We start from the raw sequence: 19,785 nt of genomic DNA on the forward strand, positions 1-19,785 counted from the left end.
CAGGAAAACCCCAGCTCTTGCTAGGTCGAGTGGCTGCCTGTGCTCAGGGGATGGTCAATAACGCTGTGTGACTAAGGCAGCTTGAAAGGGAGTCAAGCACTTGAGCTGCTTTGCAGTGTTGGGCAGGTTCCCCATACCTTCCAACCTCCCATGCCTGAAAATGGAGGAGGAGGTTGTTCTGGGTTTCTTGTCTGATAGCTAACTCAAATGTTTAGCTTTTCATTCATTCTCTTAATTCAGAGTGTTGTTGGAAGAACTTTTCATGGATTATTCTGTAGGCAAGACTAGGGCTGAGGTATATCAGGCAGGAGAGAGGCTCTGACAGAATCACAGAGTCTGGTGTATCGTATTTGTCATTCTTCTTCCCCTAAAAAGCTCTTTTCACAAAATAAAATCCCCATCTTACTGTATAGCTCGCATAGTGCTATCTTCTGTAAAATACAGAAGCACTAGCCACGGGAATTTGACCTGGCATCACAAAGTCCCTTTGAGCTTTAGTATTGGCTTACAAGTAGACCTAAACTCCACCCTTTGAACGGGCAGGTGTTGGTTTTCATGACAGTTAGCCAAGGGGATGTTTACATTGTTTCATGCTTAATTATTTGGGAAGGAGCTTCCAGCTCCTGGTGCTGCAAGTAGATTTTAGAACTGTGGAAGGTCTAAGTGCAACATCACCTCTTTTTTTCTATTTTTTTCCTTCCTGGTTTTTTAAACCCATTCTAGTGCATTGTTTGAATGGTTTTGTCAAACAGGTTCATAGGTTGATGACCTGACATGCCCTTCTTGCTTCCCGCTAGGATGTTCTGGAGGAATGGCTGAACTGCCAGCGCTCTTGGCTCTACTTGGAGCCCATCTTTAGGTCAGAGGACATCAAAAGACAGCTCCCATTGGAAAGCCAGCACTACCAAGCCATGGATAAGGACTGGAGGAACATCATGAAGAATGCTAATGAAAACCCTGAGGTGTGTGCCGTGATGAAAACCAGTGCAGGTATCCCAAATTCCTGGGACCTGTGCTGACTCAAGGGCTGCCTTTGAGTTGTTGCTTTTGTAATGGTGTGGGCGTAAGCAGCGCTGCATAAACCATGCGATCTGGCCCAAGGCAGTGTGCTAGGTTTCTTCTCTTGGAATGTGACCTTTAGTTTTGGTGTCCAAACAGGCAGAGTCATTCCCTGTGTTGCCTTCACCGAGCTGTCCACCCCACCAGAAACCTTCCTCAGCATACAGACTCCCTACCTCCTACGACTCTTGTAACCAGCCCTTCCGTAATCCTAATCCATAAAACACCTCCTTTGAGTCCTCCTTAAAACTGGCTCTTTGAATTGTTTGGAGTCATTGTTTGGGTCTTCTGCTGCCCTTCGCCTGTTTCTGTGTCCTGGTAACAGCACACTGCACTCTCCTGCTTTCCAGCCTCCAATTCCCAGGACTTCATCCCCGCTTGTATCCCATATTACAAATGTTGGTGTTCGCAGGAACCCAGAAATGTGCTTGTCACATCCATAAGCGCCATTTCCCCTGCTTGCCCACAAAGCTTACACCTCTCCAGATCCCTGTGAAAGTACTCCTGTGAGTCATTTAAATCCTATCAGTAACATCACTGGGCAACCCAATTATCTCTGCTGCCTTATCTCCCACGTGTGCAGAATACTGATGCTTCCTCTGTGCTGTTTATAGGTGATGTCTTTGTGCCCCGATCCTACGCTATTAGAGAACCTGCGGAAATGTAACAAACTACTCGAACTCGTGCAGAAAGGGCTGAGTGAATATCTGGAGATCAAGAGAGGTGCTTTTCCCAGGTAACCCCAAATTTCAGTGGGCTGGATCACACTCCCCAGTTCGGAAAATACGGAAGGAGACGCTCACTCTAGTTCACTCTGCCAAGAAAGAGCAAAACAATCTAAGCTTAGGATATTGTCATGAGACTGCAAACACAGGCAAGGCTGTGCCTTTCGATGCTGCCATCTGATGGGGAGAAAACAGGCAGACACAAGTGTTGTTGTGAGTTAAGGGCAGTCTGGTGGCATCATTGCATATCTGTGCCTCATGATTTGCCTAGAAAAGGCAGGGTAAAATGAAAACCTCCCCGTAACGCCGTCCCTTATTCCTGAAGGAGTACGTCTACTCTTTGATGCTCACTTAAATTCACTTTGCATGGGAATAACTGGCTTCTGCAGATGGAGAAGTCTTTCTCTGTGGAAAGGTAGATGGCTGGACTGTGCCTGCCTCTCTCCTACACAAATACAAAGAGATCAGTGAGCAGTCAGAAACAGCATCTGTAGCAACAGGCTTGTCCTTCATCTTAGGCCCTGATGCTACAGAGGCTCCCCTCATGCCTCGCTCTGTGTTTCCAGGTTCTACTTCCTTTCAGACAATGAGCTGCTGGAAATCCTGTCTCAGACAAAAGACCCCACTGCTGTACAACCTCATCTCCACAAATGCTTCGAGAACATTGCACAGGTAGGCAAGGCAAGCACGCTGCTGGCTTGGCCCACCTTCGGGAGGCTGGTGTCACAGGAACTGGGAGGCGTGCTGGGATCTGGAGGAGCATTCATGTTCTGCTGTGTGGAAACCTATCTCCTGGGAACCTCTAATTGTACATAGCATTGCAAGGTGCTGCCTGCCCTGGGGCAGCAACCTCACTTTAGACATTTCAAAGCCAGATGTCTGCTGATGAACTGGGCACCTTCAACTGCCTTTTAGACAATGAGGGGAAAATAGGCATCTGCAAAGAGAAACTTGCAGAGATTCACTTAGATACCCATCGTAGGAGGAGAGGACATTCCTTCCGGAGATGTCTCTCCATCCCACAGTGGAGGCCAAGAGAAATACCTCAGACTTAGCTGTCTACTTGCAGGCACCTGGTTAGGATGGAATCCCTCTCTTGCTGACAGCCTCAGGAGGGACAAGGAGTGAACAGGCCTGAACTGAATTAAGTTTCTGCCTTCATCCCTATGTAGGAGCTGTGGTTGACCCAGCTATTTCTGATCCTTATTATTCCTAATAGACTTCAGGCTCCGTGGCTAGTCACAGCTTGCACCGCCACAATACTCAGACGCTAAAACCAATCTCCTAGTCATTAGCTTGGGAAAATAGAAAGGAAATTGAACTGGAAACGTAGTGCAAAGCCATTGGAATAAATAAGGGGACTTTCAGTGTTATGCTGGGGCACTGGAGAAGCTGTTAAAATTTTGCTTTTAAAACTGGGCACTGTGACCTCAAGGGAAATTATTTGAATCTAAGGAGTTAAACAGGAATCAAGGGTTTGAATCCTATACAGGCGATGAGAAATGTTCATCCTACCTGTAATCTGATTTGCTTCACTCCAGTTAAATCAGCGATGTGAAGCTCTTGTTTTCATACAATCATCCTCCATTTTTTTGCAGAGGTCATTTTGCACATCTGTCGCACGCCATTGACAACCGAGTTTGGCACCAGATTTACAACAAGGATACAGCGCTACAGCCTGGCCGTCTCCCAGTGGTAGGAAAGCTGAATGGAAAGGAAATCCTCCATTCACACTTCCTGTTGTGTTTCTTCCATCAGCTACTGTTCCAGGAGGACCTACAGATCACACACATGTACTCTGCTGAAGGAGAAGAGGTGAAGCTCTTTGTTCCCATCTATCCCACGGACAATGTGGAGGACTGGCTGCTGGAAGTTGAGAGATCCATGAAGGCCAGTGTACGGGACAACATAGAAAGAGCAATTGGTGTTTATTCAGAGGTAAGGGTTTTATCACAGACGAGCAGGTCTCTGATGTCTTGGTTCCAGGCTTGCCATAGTGGTTACCAGCGACGAGGCTGATGAATTTGTGATGTTCTACTTGTTTTAAAATACAGCTTTTAATCCAACTGTGTAGTGGGTCAAGTGCAGAATGTGCACTTGAGCAAGCAGCTATTGGTCCAGAAGAATGCAACCTCTGCACGCTCACCCGACAACAGAACACATAGAACCACCCTGTATGAATCCATTTCTATTCCTCTGACCAGGCAACTTCCTTTTTATAGGCATCTACCATTTTTGTCTTCTTCAGCCCTCACATCTCACCCAGTATGCTAGGGGCTGGTGAAGGCGACCAAGGCACTGTGAACTATTAGTTTCAGTCAGTGCATCAGGGGATGCTTCTTGGCTGTGGTTTGTGTGTAAAAGCTGTGCTGGTATAACCTCTGAACTTTGGTTTGTTTGGGTCTAGGGAGGGAGAAAGGCTGTAAAGTGAAAAAGCCTCAGGTATTTCTGTTACTGTTTTTTACTCAGTCTGAAAATTTGAAACTAGGAAAGTTAGAACAGGCTGGAGGAGGGGTTGCTTGTGAGTGGTGACAATCCTGCAGGTGTTACAGTGGAGAGGAGGTGCCTGCTGTACCCAGAGAGCCCGTGCCTGAGGAAGATTTCTTCACAGCAACTTGGGGAAGAAAAAAAAAAGCTTACACAAGAAGTTGTTTGTTAATCATGCATCTCAGCAGGCAGATGTGGAAATTGAAAATAAATTAAAAAACATTGTCTTACCACCCTTTTTTTTTTTTTTTTTTAAGACCCCACGTACTACATGGGTCTTGCAGTGGCCTGGCCAAGTGGTCATTGCTGGCTGCCAGATTTTCTGGACAAAGGAAGTGTCTGAAGCTCTGGAAGCTGGAGATTTGTCCAGCAGGCTTTTCCCACAGCTGAATACTCAGGTATGAAAATGAATGTAAGAGTGAGATTTTGCCACATGGAGGCTTTTTGATCATCAGACCTTAAATAACTTATAAATACAGCCAGGACAATACTGTAGGAGAAACAGAGATTCAGTTCTACATAGCCCAGCTCAAAACCAGGTAAAAACACCAGGTTCTTATAATCTTAACCATTACAATATTTGTCATCGTAAACCTCAGATAATGTACAGGAGTGGTAATATGATCATTACCTGAAGACAGAAGGTGAAAGATAACTTCTCTGGGGTCACCCAAGAAGTCAAAGGTGGGGGAGAACTGGAGTGGTGGACGGTAGAAATCAAACTACATCCTTCATATCTGTTCCTAATGCCTGGGAGATCTGTTGTCCTCAGCTCTGGACCTCACAGTGGCTCTTTCTTCTCACCAGAACATGCTAATGGTGTAGCTCTGAGCCAGCCTTGAGCAGTATTTACTTTTTGAGCAGTCATTGGTATCTCTGAGAACAGAAGAGGCAAAAGTTGCCTGGATATAGCCTATGATCTGGACTTAGCACGCCACAAGTTTGATTGCAACGTGTTAGTACAGCGTGAGTCTCTGGGATATGGATTGCTTCACACTACTTTCTTTTCCTCACCCAGCTGGGCAATTTGGTTGCTCTGGTCCGCGGAAAATTGTCTAAGATGCAGCGAGCAGTGTTGTCAGCTCTTATTGTGATTGAGGTCCACGCCAAGGATGTTGCAGCAAAGCTGATTGAGGAGCATGTGACAAGCATGAATGATTTTGAGTGGATTTCCCAGCTCAGGTAGAGACCACAGCTCTTGAACCTCACCTGGTCTTCGCTTTCCTTACCCATCAGCCACGTGCATGACGAATGGAAACAAGAGCTTGCATAGTCTGTAAGCAATATGTGAGTCGCCTCTCACATCCCTAGGAGGAGTGGGATTGACATCTGCTAAGGATGCCAGTTCTACGGTGTCTGACACAGACCTAGTTTTGATGGCATCCACTTTGGCAACGTAAACTAAGCCATGCCATGGTGTTTCACAGCCTCGCGGTGGAAGGACATACCTCCTGACCAAGGAGGAGTGTGATGTTTGATTATAACACAATTTCAAGTCCTGTGAGAGCTCCTCTCCACCCTGCTGTGTTACCTTATCCTTTCTTCTCTCGAGAGGGAAATCCCTTGATGTGCACGTCTCCAAACCTGCAGGCTGTAGTCTTATGAGCTGCTCTATCGTCTGCCGGCCTGTGTTTATCTTTCTGATGTCGTGTTCACTCATCATTAGGTACTACTGGACAAGGGGGGACTTGTACATCAGAGCAGTCAACGCTGAATTTATCTATGGCTATGAGTATCTGGGGAACAGTGGCCGGCTGGTTATCACGCCCCTCACTGACAGGTAGGGTGTTTGTTCCCTGGGTACTAAGTGTATCTTTTTCTTCTTCTTTTTTCTTCCCTGGATGAACAAACCTCACTGGGATCTGACCATGCTAGTTGTACTGCTTTTAATGTATGTAAATAGAAACCATTTGTACAGCAAAGGACTACCTGAGACGAGGGTGTAGGAACAGCCTGGCATTGGTTCTACTGTATTCCTAGTGATCGGTGCTCAGACTGATTGCTTTCACTCTCCTGATTTCTTAATGTAGTGCTCTGGCTCATATAAAATGCCCACCTGATAGCTAAGGAGCTCTTCTACAAACCAGTTGGTAGGGGCATCCAATGCTCTAGAACAGGCATCAGCAATAATAGTTTTACCCTTTTGTAACTGTCTTTCTGGAGAGTGAATTTGTAGCTAGTGGCAGAAGGATTTATCCATGCAGGGCCCCTTGAATACTAATCGAGGCCACGTAGCGAAGTCCTTTGCAGAGTGCTGCGTATCTGAGCAGTTCTGCAGAATCATAAAGGATGGATTCCTACCTGTCTCCAGCTGGATAGATCGTATATCTATCTCCCTTACGAAATCAGTAGTAGAAATGCTTTTCATCACCTGGTATTTTCTTTGTTGTAGGTGTTACCTGACACTTACAGGAGCTCTGCACCTGAAATTTGGAGGAGCACCTACAGGACCCGCGGGAACAGGCAAAACAGAAACAACAAAAGACCTGGGGAAAGCACTAGCGATCCAAACTGTAGTGTTCAACTGCTCCGACCAGCTTGACTTTATGGCAATGGGGAAGTTTTTCAAGGGACTAGCCAGGTATAATGAAATGCCACGTGTCGTTATCTAGGAGCGGGTAGGACACAGGGATGATGGCCACTAGGACTTGGTGGGTGTTTTTCATAGCAGCCCAGAAGAACAACCAAAGCCCTAGTAGCCCTAGTAGGGGGGGTTACTTTGTTCCAGAATGAAGAAAGTTACAAAATTTCTGCTAAAACAGAGAGACAGTTGAGCCAATTAAAAAAAAAAAAAAAGGCTAAAAAGAGATCCTGTTCATTTAAGGCAAAATTAAAATGCTTCACACCAATCCACTGTTAGACACCTGTGCAAATGTTTGCAGCTCTGCCCTTTCTTTTAATATCATACACGTTGGACTGAGATTCAGCCCACAAGCTGCTTAATCTTAAGAAGAAGAGAATCTGCTGAGCGTATCCAAAATTGAGCAGCCAAGAGAGACTGCTCTAAGCCCTGAGGGATCCTCTCAGAGAAGCTTCTCTACATTTCAAACAGAGCTGGTCCAATTAGTCCATTGCACATTGGTGAATCTGAATTAGTTACTCCAACAAAAGCTGATAGTCTTTTCTCAGATTATTTTTTGTAAGTGATTTAACTACTTTCTTAAAAAATGCCTTGTGAGAAGATCACCTTCCTCATAAACAGGCTTCCAGCTTTACACATAGTCTTCCAAGCTCTGAAAAATGGACTTAAGACATGTCTAAATTGTATCTCCTACTCTTATAGCTCAGGTACAAAATGGGAATCCAGCATGATACCTCTTTCAAGTCAAATCTATACCATGCAGAATTTGTCCCTGGCTGTAGGATCAGACATTGCTGTGGTCTTGCAAGGACCATGCACCTTCTCACTCATCACACAGCCTGGGATGCGTAGTTGGGGTGAGGGTCTGCAGCCCCTTCTGCTGTACTAGTACACTGTGGCTGTGTCTCTACCTGCTGTGGACGTTAGAGGCCTTTTAGGTTCACTTCTTGTCTCTGTGCGGCCTCCTCAGAATGTGGATTTATAATTTCTAGATCTAGCTGAACTTTTGACTGCAGGTTGGCTCCTGTGCAATATTCCTGACTCCCCTCATTTTTCCTTACTTGCCCAGCTCTGGCGCATGGGCTTGCTTTGACGAGTTCAACCGCATCGATATCGAGGTGCTGTCTGTGGTGGCCCAGCAGATCACAGCCATTCAGAAAGCACAGCAGCAGAGGGTAGGTAATGAACGTGTGGCTGCAAAGGCAGACAAAAACCTCCACTTGAGCTGTAGGCAAGTCCTTGCCTTTGTGTGCATCTTCACAGAGGACCAGCTCCACTGCTCAGGGGCAACACAGACAGACATACTCGAGCTTGGGGAGGCGTGAGTAATACCCTAGCTGTGGCACATCCTACCAGGCATTACATGGTTGGCATCCTGGGTGGGTTTTGTAACTTCAGCCTAGTCTGAAGTTACAAAACACGGTGTGCCACAGTTGCCCACACTCTCTCAGGCTGAAGTACATCTCAGCTTGAGCTGCAGTGCCAGCAGGCTGGTGTGGGAGACACTCCAATACAGATCCACGGAGCTGATACAAATTGGAGCTGTGATGAAGACAGCCAGTGTTCTGCCATGAGTTGCTCAGCACCACGTTTGTCTAAATGTGTTATCCAAGATTTAGTGGATTCACAAAACCCAATATGTGCAGAAAAATGCATACTCATGCACACACGGAGCTGTAATGTAAAATGAATTGGCTTTAGACGGAGACTCAGCTGTCAGCCAGTCTAGCAGCCAGCCTCTGCTTTGTTCTCTGGAGACTCAGCGGGGTTAAGACCTGAATCTCCTTGACTTTGGCTTGGAATTAGAAACTTGCTCTCCGTGAATTCTTTGGCGTTACTTTATCCCCCATCTGAAATTACTACCTACACAGCTTTAAAAAGGATTTAGGTTTCTCTTTGCCCTCTCTGCCACGAATTAATTCAGGTCCGAACTCTACTGCAGAATAAATGGAAAGATGTTTGTTTACAGCTGGAGAGATAGAAGTCTGTTCAAGAGCCAAAAAAAAAGAAAAAAAAATTGTATCTTATCAGTAAATCTTCCATGAGCCCAGTTACTTAAACAGGGAGAAATATTGCTGGTAATCCTGGATCCCTGCACTGGGACCAGATTGAGTCACTACAGCTGTGGGCAGCTGTGTGTGTCCATGCTTGATAATTTAACTACTGAAAGCCACTGTTTTCCTCTTGGAAGATTCTGCTACATTATTTAATTTGCAGGTCAGGCTCTGTTCTTAGAGGATGATCATATTTTTTAATGTTCTAGGTGGATCGCTTCATGTTTGAAGGCACGGAGATCCCTCTGGTCCCATCCTGTGCAGTCTTCATCACAATGAACCCGGGGTACGCGGGGCGAACTGAGCTGCCCGATAACCTGAAGGTAAGGAGGGCAGACTGCATAGACAGAAAGAGGGGTGATACAGGTGCTGGATGCCACACAGGCCGCCAGCGTGTCCATGTCAGGGATGTGAGGCTTTTGGAAGGTTTCTAGCATCATTTTGAGATTTGAATCACATCTGCCTCCAGTCGCAGTCTGCAAGGATGCTACACTGACAGGTGCCAGGCGTGCTCACGCTGTGTCCTCTGAACAGTCTGGGATAGATACTCAGCCTTTTCAGTTTGATGGCAAAAGCAAGAAACATTGATCTTTGTTGGAACTGTATGTTTCAGGCTCTTTTTCGTCCTGTGGCTATGATGGTCCCAGATTACTCCATGATTGCTGAGATCTCACTCTACTCCTTTGGCTTTAACGACGCCAAAGTCCTTGCAAAGAAGATCACCACAACATTCAAACTGTTGTCAGAACAGCTCAGCACCCAGGTAGATGCCTCAATGTCCATGAATGTTTTTTAAATGTGAGGCTTTCTCAGCCTAGGCACAAAGTACCTGATGGTTCTCCTGGTGCCCTGTTGCAATGTATGACAAAAAGATCACAATACCCATTCTTCATCTACCTCCCTCCTTTCTAATTCTCATTTTTCCTCCTGTGGCTGGACTTGCATCCCCAGTCAGTCCTAGTTAGGATTGCAGTGGCAGGACGGTTGAGCCAAACAGCCCTGCCTACTTATCCTTCCATCTGGGATTTTTCATCGTCCTGTTAATCTCAACTTCCTCACCTCTAGGCTGTACAGCTGAGGACTGGTTAGTTGTTTGAAGGATCCTGAGAGCAGACTTGAATGAAGGAGCAGTTGTTCTGAAGACATAACTCTCTCATTTTCCTTTTCTTACGTGCTAACTGAGTGCACATATAGGTTCACTCTTCTTTAGGTGATGCTCCTGTATCTGATAACATTGTTTCTTCTGTGCCTTTTCCAGGACCACTATGACTTTGGGATGAGAGCTGTGAAGACTGTCATCTCCACAGCTGGCAACCTCAAAAGAGAGAATCCTACTATGAATGAGGTAAACGTGCTTATACTTCACTCTGCCATGCATTTCTGTGGCCTTTTCTGCAGCCACACAAGAGGCAGGGTCTTTGAAGTTCTGATTTCTGACATCTTCGTAGGAGCTGATCTGCCTGCGGGCTATCAGGGATGCCAACGTACCCAAATTCCTGCAGGATGACCTCAAGCTCTTCAATGGTATTGTCTCAGATTTATTCCCCAAGATCAGAGAAGAGCCTGTTGATTATGGCATCCTGGAAAAAGCCATTCGCCAATCCTGCATCAAAATGAATCTGAAGGATGTTGATGGTGAGGGGAAAGGCTCTCCACAAGCTCCCTCTTGGCCTGAGCTTTTAGGGGAAGCTCTAGGAAGGAGGCAGCTGTTCCCAGACCCACTCTGCATCATCTTCCTCTACAGGTTTTGTGACTAAGTGCATCCAGCTCTACGAAACCACTGTGGTTCGTCACGGCCTTATGCTAGTGGGGCCAGCGGGCTCTGGGAAGACAAAGGTATGGCTGAGATGCTCTGCTGGCCTCACCAAACCGTCACCTACCCCAGTGATGCAGGGGGCTCAGCTTCACAGAAGCCTCGCACTCTGGCATTTACAGCTTCTCTCGGATAGGAGTCAGGGGACCAAGATGCTGCCTTTTAGTACTCATTTAGTAGCCATGGGGAAGTATATTAGTAGCTCGCTCTGGAGAGCTGGGAGATTAGAGTGAAGGTTATTAGCTCTGCTGCAAATTTCTAAGGCTGAGACATACTTTGACATCTCAAGATGCGTCAGGCCTCCTGCATGGGAGATCTAACTTCCTCCCCGCTGCGCCTGGAATGCTTTATTTCTGCAAATACAGCCAGGCATCTCCTTACTATGACATTACCCTTCACCATGTCTCCTTTCTCACTGCCTTTTGCATGCAGCTGCTGGGAGAGCAAGTGTCTTTGTCGTTCCGGAGCCATGGCAGCTAACTCTCTTGCTCTCCTGCTTTTGCAGAGCTACGAAGTCCTGGCAGCTGCAATGACGTCACTGAAAGGTCAGCCTGCAGCCAGTGGTGGGAATTACGAAGCAGTCAGCTACTTTGTACTGAATCCCAAATCCATCACAATGGGCCAGCTTTATGGAGAGTTCAACTTGCTAACGCATGAGTGGTAAAGTACAAAACCCGCTTTCCTTCCTTCCAGATGGGAAACGTTTTTCTTCTGGTCTTGAGCGTCTTCTTTTCAAGGCTGAGAACTATTTAGGGTAGTGGCATAAAACCAGAAGCGATCAGGTCCTCATCCTGATCAAGCTACAATAGCCAGTCACGGCGATTTAAGCTGACATCTTTTATTGTGCACTTGGCCTGGCTGCCAGCACATGCCCAGACAGTTACTGCAGCTCATCTGGCAGCATTAACTGTGTAACAAGGAATAATTCAATTGCTTTGCAGCACATGCCCCTGCTCTAAGATACGGCAGCTTAAAAACACTTGCTTTGCTTCTGAGGAAGTGACCCCTGTGCTGCACGAATTGTTCTTTACGAATACGCTGGTGGCCTTGAATGGTGAGGAGTGACTTTCAGGCATAAAGGGGCATTTCATTCCCGTTACCAGGGCTGCTGCTTGCTGACATGGTTTCGAAGCACGAACCAATAGCCCGTTTGCCCTCTTGACAGCCAGGTCCTGCTGCTTACGTTTCCTTGTGTGACCTGAGGTTGACTTTGCAGCTCACTTTATCCAGAAGCCAAGGTGTGAGAAGTGGTGTGACAGGCCCTCTGGCTCTGTCACCCACCGCTTGCTTAGGGGCAAAGCTAAAGACAGTGTTCTGCAAAACCAGGGAAACTAAATCAATATGAAGCTAATTGCCTCTAGGAAAAGGGCAGGCAAGTAAACATTGCTGAGACCCAGAGCTTCCCAACCTAGGGAAGATTGGGATTGCTCTGGTGCATCTTTATTGAAGGACATTTTATAGGATATTCCAGTTAAGCTCGACAATTTATTTATGGTGTGACACTTCCCAAGGGCAGCACACAGGCACGTCAACATGACAAAGAGAAAAATACAGCAGCCATGTAAAACGTATTTACAGACAAATCCATCTGTTTTACTCAGCTGAGCTTTAGAACAGACTGTTTTCCCTTGATCTCAGTAACAATACCCCGGAATGCAGTAGCACTATAAACATAACAAATAATTATTTAATAATGGGAGTAGAGTCCAGGGCCTGAACGGAAATTGCACGCCAGGTTTCCCTGGACAGATTAAGTCCTCGCTGTCAACAGCCAGCATTCCTTGTATGTCTGCTCTGCTGTTCGCCAGCTCCAGCACCACCTGGGTTCACAGGCAGCTGAGGATGGGGAACTTCAGTTCTAAGGAGGGTAGTGTCATGCTCTTTAGCCTGGATTCATCTTCCTAACCCACAGCTACCTAGCAGAAGCATCTGAATTAGGAGGGTAGCTGTCCTGAGCCTCCCTTTACACTTGGCAAACAAGAGGCACCTCCAAAGAACCAATAGCCTGCCTGTGACCTGAACTGGATGCTAGCAAGGCCTCTTTGCTTTTCACTGCAGACAGAGCTGTTAAAAGGAAGCTTGACATTTTATAGTTAGATGGCATGAAGTCCAGATCCTGACGCCCAAAGAAATTGTCTCGTGGTGTCACTCAGGCTGAGGTGTGTGTCTCGGTAAAAGAAAGAACGAGGTGGACTTGATGCAGCTCATCAGGTGAGGCACAGGTATCCTTGGGCATGTGAACCAGGGAAGGATTCTGGCTCTGTTGCCTTATGTGGTGGAAGCTTTCCATTGATTTCAGCAACACCAGAATGGGCCAAGCCATGCCTTCCTCCCCTCTTTCAGGACAGATGGGATCCTCTCCTCACTCATCCGGCGGGGAGCTGCAGCCACCGACAACAGCAAGAAGTGGTACATGTTTGACGGGCCAGTTGATGCTCTGTGGATTGAGAACATGAACACGGTGCTAGATGACAATAAGAAACTGTGTCTCAGTTCAGGGGAAATCATCAAGCTGACAGAGGTAACTCATCCCTCCCGCTTTTGCTGCCTGTTGTCCTTCTTCTCTCTTGGAACAGACGTGCCTTGTACATTCTTGACGCCTGTTGTGGACTTCTATGGACATTGGTGTCTCAGTAGCAGCCCTGTGCTGGCCAGACCTCTGCAGTGCTGCACAAATGCAACAAGAAGGTGGCTCGGGCAACAGAGGGAAAGATTTCAGCTTCACCAAATTATGCTGAAAGGTCCTTGCTTTCTCTCTTGCAATTTCCAGAGCATGACCATGATGTTTGAAGTCCAAGATCTGGCTGTTGCTTCCCCTGCCACAGTCTCCCGCTGTGGTATGGTTTACCTGGAACCCAGCATCTTGGGGCTGGAGCCCTTCATTGAGTGCTGGCTGAAAAAAATCCCAGGCATCATGCAGCCCTTCTCACAGCAGCTAGCATCTCTCTTCAGGAGATTCCTCAAGGTGAGATACCATGCCAGTCCAGCCCTTCCATGGCTTGGAGCTTAGCTCAGATATCAACTAGCCCAGGCTTGCCTGGATTTAAATGCCATTGTGGGAACACTTCAGACTACCAGTATACAAACTGCTCTGTGAATTTCTTGAGTTTAATAGAGGTTATTCACTGATCCCTAGAGATGTGGCTTAGTCGTATCAGTCATTATAGTTTATTTTATTACATTTTTAAATTATCTTCTGGACAAAATCATCCCTGGTGCAGCTCCATTGCTTACGGTGGAGCTACTCCAGGGAGAAAGTTGGAAGAACAAGTCTTATTTCTACTCTGCTCCTATTTTAATGAATAACGCAGAGCTGGAAAGGGAAGCTCTGAAGGGAGCAAACCAGCACAGTGATGGCACAAGACCCACCCATGTCACTGTTGCACAGAACCAAAAGGCAGGTCCAGAGGTTTCTTGTGGTTGAGACTAAACCAAGGGGTTTGACTTGCTTCTCTCCAGTCAAAAAAGTGGTACCTGGGACACAGTGGGAAGCGGCAGCATTCTCTGTCATACCCTCCGTGCTAAATGTAGCCTGCAGGGAGGCGAGGAGACACCAGGACCTTAGAAGGTAAAACCAAAGTCAAATGTGTTGGATGGTGACACTGAGCTGTTCTGCTTCTCCGTACAGGAGGCCATCAGCTTTGTCCGGAGGTGTGTGAAGGAGATCATTGCCTCAACAGACAGTAACCTCACAAGGAGCCTCCTTATGCTCTTGGAATGTTTGTTTCAGCCTTTCATTCCCATTGAGGTAGGATTTTGCTGCCTCTATCCATATGTGTGCCTGTGACTCTTCAGGGCACTGAGTCCTGCAGAGGGTTAGTCATCAAGAGAGCAAGGTGTCAGTGCAGAAAGGTCATGCTGTAGCTCACCTACGTGGCAGAGGTAATACAACATCGTGCAAAGCACCGGTAAACCTGGAATGATTATGCTTTGCCCACTGAAAAGAACAAAAGATAAGCTCCATGCCCACCAGTCTGGGCACATCAGATTGCAGGTCCTTTGAGAATCAGTATTGAGAAAGCTGGATAACTTTCACATTAAAGACCAAAGACTAAATTGTGAATTCTTCTCCAGGCTCCTGTTGAGTGACATTAGTTCAACGAGGGGAGTCTCTCAAGTACACCAATGAAACAGCAAGTTTTAATCCACAGAATACATTAACAAGGCCTGTGAAAAACTGGCTAGAAAAAGCTACATAGAAGCTGAATAGAATTACAGGCACATCAAGAAGAGTCTGGGTTTTGTGTATCTTAACCATGCCTGAGGTTTTTACTTCTGCTTTGCTCTGGTTCTCAGGGAATTAGGATGATTCCCCAAGAGAAGTCAGCTCGTATCAGAGAGCTGATCGAACCCTGGTTTATCTTTGCCTTGATCTGGAGTGTGGGCGCTACTGGAGATTCCCAAGGCCGTATGGCCTTCAGCCTGTGGCTGAGGCAGAAGATGGCAAAGGAGAAGGTGAGTAAAGGCAAAGCAGATCCTCTCTCATTATTGTGGAACTGGTAGTGAGAAATGGGAGTCAGAGCTTCTTAGGTGCCTGGAGGCTTTGGATGGGCTTTCTCTTGGGATCTGATACACCAAATCTGCTTTGAACTTCAAGGGATCCCTAGAGTTGGAAAATGTGGGACAGACACCTGACCTTCCAGGGCAGCATCCTGTTACTTGTGCCTTCCTTGCAGTAGGGCAGATCCTTGTGTGAATTCAGCTGAGTGGCAGCCAGGTTTACCACAGTTTTATTCCCACAGATCCAGTTACTTTTCCCAGAAGAAGGACTTGTTTATGACTATAAACTGTATGATGCTGGGCTTAGCAGTGCTGAAGATGATCTGGATGAGGAGGTCATGAGGGAGGTAAAACACTTCCAACTCCAAGCTGGGAAATCGGGGGGGAGGGACCAGGAAGCAACACAGTCCTGCAGGATTTGGTAGGATATTCTCAAGGACAAGTAAGAGATGCTTATATGAACTGAGTGAGAATGTTTAAGGTGAAATCAAGCTTTTCGTTAAAGGAAGAAGGCAGTCTCTTGCCCTCAGGGTTGTGAAGCAGATCTTTCAAATCTGAGCCAAGAGCTGGTCAGTTCAGACCTGAGTGCCTCTGCCAGCGCTCAGGAAAGCGAGAGGGCTCTACAAGTGTGGCTGCTGCGGGAGGATGGGGAGAAGCTCAGATGACGAGGTCTGTCTGTGTTAGAAGCCGTGCGCAACAGCACAAGAGCTGTGTGCAGCTGAGTCTGGAGGAGGAGCAAGGCAGACAAATATGCCATCTTTTTCACTGGAGACAGAGAGCAGTAGGGCATGCAAGGCCCATCTGACTGAGTCACCAGCCCCTGGGCTGAAAGAAAAAAAAAAAAACACAGTGGAAAAATGCTTCCCCTTCTTACAGAACAAAGTAAGGAGCATCAGATGCTTAGCAGAAGCTGCCAGCATCATCTCTGCGGGGTGGTCAGGAACACACATTTTCTCAGTGTTCTTCAGCACATCCCTGACAAAACCTCTCTCAGTTGTGGCCTCTGGGAGGTTAGTCTGTGACTTGACCCTAACACAAGTCATCCGTGTCTTGTACAAGTACAAAACCTCCGTGTGCCCCTGAGTGCAACACAGGCGATGGCACCAAGCGTGAAGACGGGATCCATGGCCCTCTGCCATGGGGGCACTTACAGGGTGGGTCAGCTTAGGGCAAAAATCCCGTTCTTGCAAATGTCACAAGTGCTTCATCCCCCTTTGATCCCAGTTTTCAGAATGGAGGGCAAGTATGTTGCTGCTGGGGCAATGATCTCCAACTCTTAGGCTACCTCCTTCCCGAAGGAAATGAGTCAGGCACTTACAAATGTTGCTGCGCAGGAAGGTAGAAGTGGCAAGACTAGACAGGGGGGCTGGAAACATGAATTTCTCATCAGAATCTGAGCCACTGCAGAAGGAGCTGTGATGGGGAAGACACAACAGGAATACTGTTCTCCTATTCCCAGCAGGGATAGCTGCAAGCGCCCCCTCTAAACTCACACGTGCTTTTCAGGTGCGCTGGGAGAAGTGGCTGGACTCTACAGTGAGGTTCACCATGGTTCCTGATACCAACTTCTGTGACATTATTGTGCCTACGATGAACACCGTCCGCGCGGCCCATCTGCTGGAGCTGTTGCTCACCAACCGTAAGCCCGTGCGTGCCCAGCCTTCTCTTTGACTCTGTGATTCAACCCTGTTCTCTTCAGCAGCGGCACCTTTTCCTCTCCCAGTGCAATCAGACCCTAACAGCTACCTGGTGCCTTTGGGTTATTTCCCACTCTGGTGGACTTGTATTTCTCTGAGTATCCATTCAGTCCCCAGGCACCATGCCAGAAGGGAATATCAACCTCAGTTTTTCAATCAATATGCAACAATGGCTAGCTCCCCTCCCCATCACCATCCCTTTTACCTGTTTCCTGTGGGTCCATTCATACTTGCGCAGTTAGATTCCTTCCCCACAAAGAGATCTGTTACCTTGCGCAGCTGTCCTTACTACAGGAGGGAGCCTTCTGTCTTCTCCCAGCCTCGGAAATGCCCAAGTGAACAGTAACTTGCATTTCCTCCAGCGAATGTCAGAAAGCTGGGAAACACAGGCTCTCTGCCTGCAGTTATGCTGCACTGCTCATTGTACTTGTAGGTTCTCTGCATTGGTCCCACGGGCACGGGGAAGACTCTCACGATTACAGACAAGCTTTTGAAGAACTTGCCTCTCAGATATGTCACCCACTTCCTGATGTTTTCGGCACGCACCTCTGCCAACCAAACCCAGGATGTCATTGACAGCAAACTGGATAAGAGGCAAGTTTCCTCTCCGTGTTTGCAAAGGCAGTGTCCCCGCGCTCAGTGTTTCTTTCACCTTGGCCATGTAGTTTCATCCCAAGACCTGGAAAGGTCCCAAGCATGTACAGCTGTGGATAAAAAACAGGGCACCCAGCAAATCTGAGCTGGGATCATGACAGCCAGTAATAACTGTGAGAAGGATTAGTGAGGGTCTGTAAAATTGCTCCAATTCTAGTTATTCCAGAAATACTGCATTTCACAGCACTGGTGTTTGCAAATCCTGGTGAGGGATCTTTATAGAAACTGATGAGGGGAGAAAACGTGGCTGCTAACCCCCAGTCCCACTCCCCATGGTTAGCAGCTTCCCTTTTTCCTCCCTGATCAGCCACTGGTTTGACATTTCCAACAGATTAATGGGCTCAGGCTTTGCTTTTATTTGCACCCCTTGACTCTGGGCATAAGAAGACAAAATTTCACTCGTGTTTGGAAAGAAGCCAGTGCCTCAGTCATTGCTCTGGATCTTTTCCATGCAAGGGCCCATATAAAGGGGTGTAAGGGAGTGTAAGGATAGACAAAACTGCTGTCCCAGGAAGCCTCTGGAGAAAAAGCTGCTGCTCACGTTAGGAGTGCCGTTGCAATAGGAGCTGACCCGCGCCCTCACGCCGCTTCTCTCCTTGCAGGCGGAAGGGTGTGTTCGGGCCTCCGGTTGGCCGGTACTTCATATTTTTCATCGATGACTTGAACATGCCTATGCTGGAGAAATACGGTGCTCAGCCACCCATCGAGCTGCTGCGGCAGTGGATGGACCACGGGGGATGGTACGACAGGAGACGCATCGGTATGACCCCGACCCTTCGCCCAGTGCTCTCGGCAAAACTGGGCCTGTCGATAGATACACGTCTGCTGCGGAGATTTGTGGGTTAGCTACAACTTAACATTCCTTCCTGACTTTGCACTCTTCAAGGGACGTTTCGGAAGCTGGTAGATATTAATTTTGTCTGTGCCATGGGACCTCCGGGAGGAGGAAGGAATGCTGTCACTCCACGCCTCACCCGCCATTTCAACTACCTCTCCTTCACGGAGGTGGAGGAGAGCAGCAAGAAGACCATCTTCTCCACCATCCTCAGCAGCTGGATGGGTAAGTTCTGCTGGCAACTGCCACCTTCTCCTCGTGGTGTCAGTCGACTCGATGATAACGGAGGTAGAAAGGGAATTAATACTGATAAAGCATGGGAAGGTGGAACTTCCAATAGTTGCTTGAAGATGGTTTGGGAAAGTGTTGTTTGAGTCAGCAGAGAGCTCGTACACTGGTTAGCCTTAAGACCAAACTCTGTTGGCTCAAATCTGCAAACTTTTTGGTGCTCACAGTTTCTTAAGGTGTCCCAAGGCCTTTCAGAGGGGATTTTGTTTGTGATAGATGATGCCGATACCCTTCACCCCAGCAAATAAAGTGGTAACTCAGGTTTTCTGTCTTTTTCTAGATGGACTCCTAGGAGAAAGAAGTTACAGAGATCCAGTGCGTAAGTGAGAGCAGAAAGAGATGAGAGGGACTGAACAGAACAAGCTGATGGGCACAGCGCGGCGTAGCTTACCTGTGCTTTCAGCAGACAGACACTTGCCCAGACAACAGCCTTCCATGGCAGCAGAGCCTTCTGTTACTCTCCATCTGCTGCAGCCTGTGGACAGCTGAGCAGGGAGGATCTGAGCCTGGTGCTACAGCCACCCAGAAAAAAGGGTTCATTTGGAGTGAAATGAGTCCTCTTATACTTGACAGGGTGGGAATTTAGGATCATCTTTGCAAATGTGCCCTCATCTGCAAATCTGCCAGTAGGAAGGAGTGAGAATAGTGGGCTATGAGAGAAGCAGAGCTTTCTGAGTGCTTGCAATATTCACAGGCATCAGTACCTGACTGTGAGCTCAGGGGCACACTGAAGCATCTAGCCGTGATTTAAAAAGAAATTAAAGGATTTTGGAAATAATGCAAAAAAGTGCCAAAAGCTGGGGTCACTGAGCTCTATTTCCCCGGCGGTGCTTGTAATGAACTTGCTTGGGAGCAACAACAAAAAAAAGTACTTTATGCTCTAAAACTGGCAGCTGTGTTTAAACCTTGCCAGACTACTGCATAGAAACTATTCCTCAGAGGCGTTGCATTCGCCGAGCTCAGTGAATTGCAAGGCGTGTGGCTGAGAGGGCACTCACACCTAGCTTAGAAGTGGCTGAGACTCCACCGAGGGAGGAGGGAGAAGGGAGAAGGAAGACCTATCTAGATTGTTTCAGGCAGGCACTAATTACC

The 19,785-nt window shown here is 47.3% G+C and overlaps 1 protein-coding gene across 1 annotated transcript in view; it reads left to right on the forward strand.

Moving 5' to 3' along the window:
- The window catches only part of DNAH1 (dynein, axonemal, heavy chain 1), a gene marked incomplete at both ends in the record, with an annotated part of 56,518 nt that overhangs the window by 22,538 nt on the left and 14,195 nt on the right, over positions 1–19,785 (forward strand). The window contains 25 exons of the mRNA XM_010155069.1: positions 798–962; positions 1,674–1,795; positions 2,351–2,456; positions 3,543–3,722; positions 4,529–4,669; positions 5,290–5,453; positions 5,938–6,051; positions 6,664–6,852; positions 7,922–8,027; positions 9,116–9,229; positions 9,520–9,669; positions 10,165–10,251; positions 10,355–10,541; positions 10,651–10,742; positions 11,225–11,379; positions 13,063–13,240; positions 13,490–13,684; positions 14,348–14,467; positions 15,016–15,174; positions 15,462–15,566; positions 16,726–16,866; positions 17,350–17,510; positions 18,173–18,330; positions 18,457–18,630; positions 18,974–19,012. Coding sequence (XP_010153371.1) covers positions 798–962; positions 1,674–1,795; positions 2,351–2,456; positions 3,543–3,722; positions 4,529–4,669; positions 5,290–5,453; positions 5,938–6,051; positions 6,664–6,852; positions 7,922–8,027; positions 9,116–9,229; positions 9,520–9,669; positions 10,165–10,251; positions 10,355–10,541; positions 10,651–10,742; positions 11,225–11,379; positions 13,063–13,240; positions 13,490–13,684; positions 14,348–14,467; positions 15,016–15,174; positions 15,462–15,566; positions 16,726–16,866; positions 17,350–17,510; positions 18,173–18,330; positions 18,457–18,630; positions 18,974–19,012 — 3,502 coding nt within the window. The remainder of the gene's footprint in view (positions 1–797; positions 963–1,673; positions 1,796–2,350; positions 2,457–3,542; positions 3,723–4,528; positions 4,670–5,289; positions 5,454–5,937; positions 6,052–6,663; positions 6,853–7,921; positions 8,028–9,115; positions 9,230–9,519; positions 9,670–10,164; positions 10,252–10,354; positions 10,542–10,650; positions 10,743–11,224; positions 11,380–13,062; positions 13,241–13,489; positions 13,685–14,347; positions 14,468–15,015; positions 15,175–15,461; positions 15,567–16,725; positions 16,867–17,349; positions 17,511–18,172; positions 18,331–18,456; positions 18,631–18,973; positions 19,013–19,785) is intronic.

The sequence above is a fragment of the Eurypyga helias genome, unplaced genomic scaffold, assembly GCF_000690775.1.
Source record: "Eurypyga helias isolate BGI_N326 unplaced genomic scaffold, ASM69077v1 scaffold41817, whole genome shotgun sequence".
Classification (NCBI taxonomy): Eukaryota; Metazoa; Chordata; class Aves; order Eurypygiformes; family Eurypygidae; genus Eurypyga; species Eurypyga helias.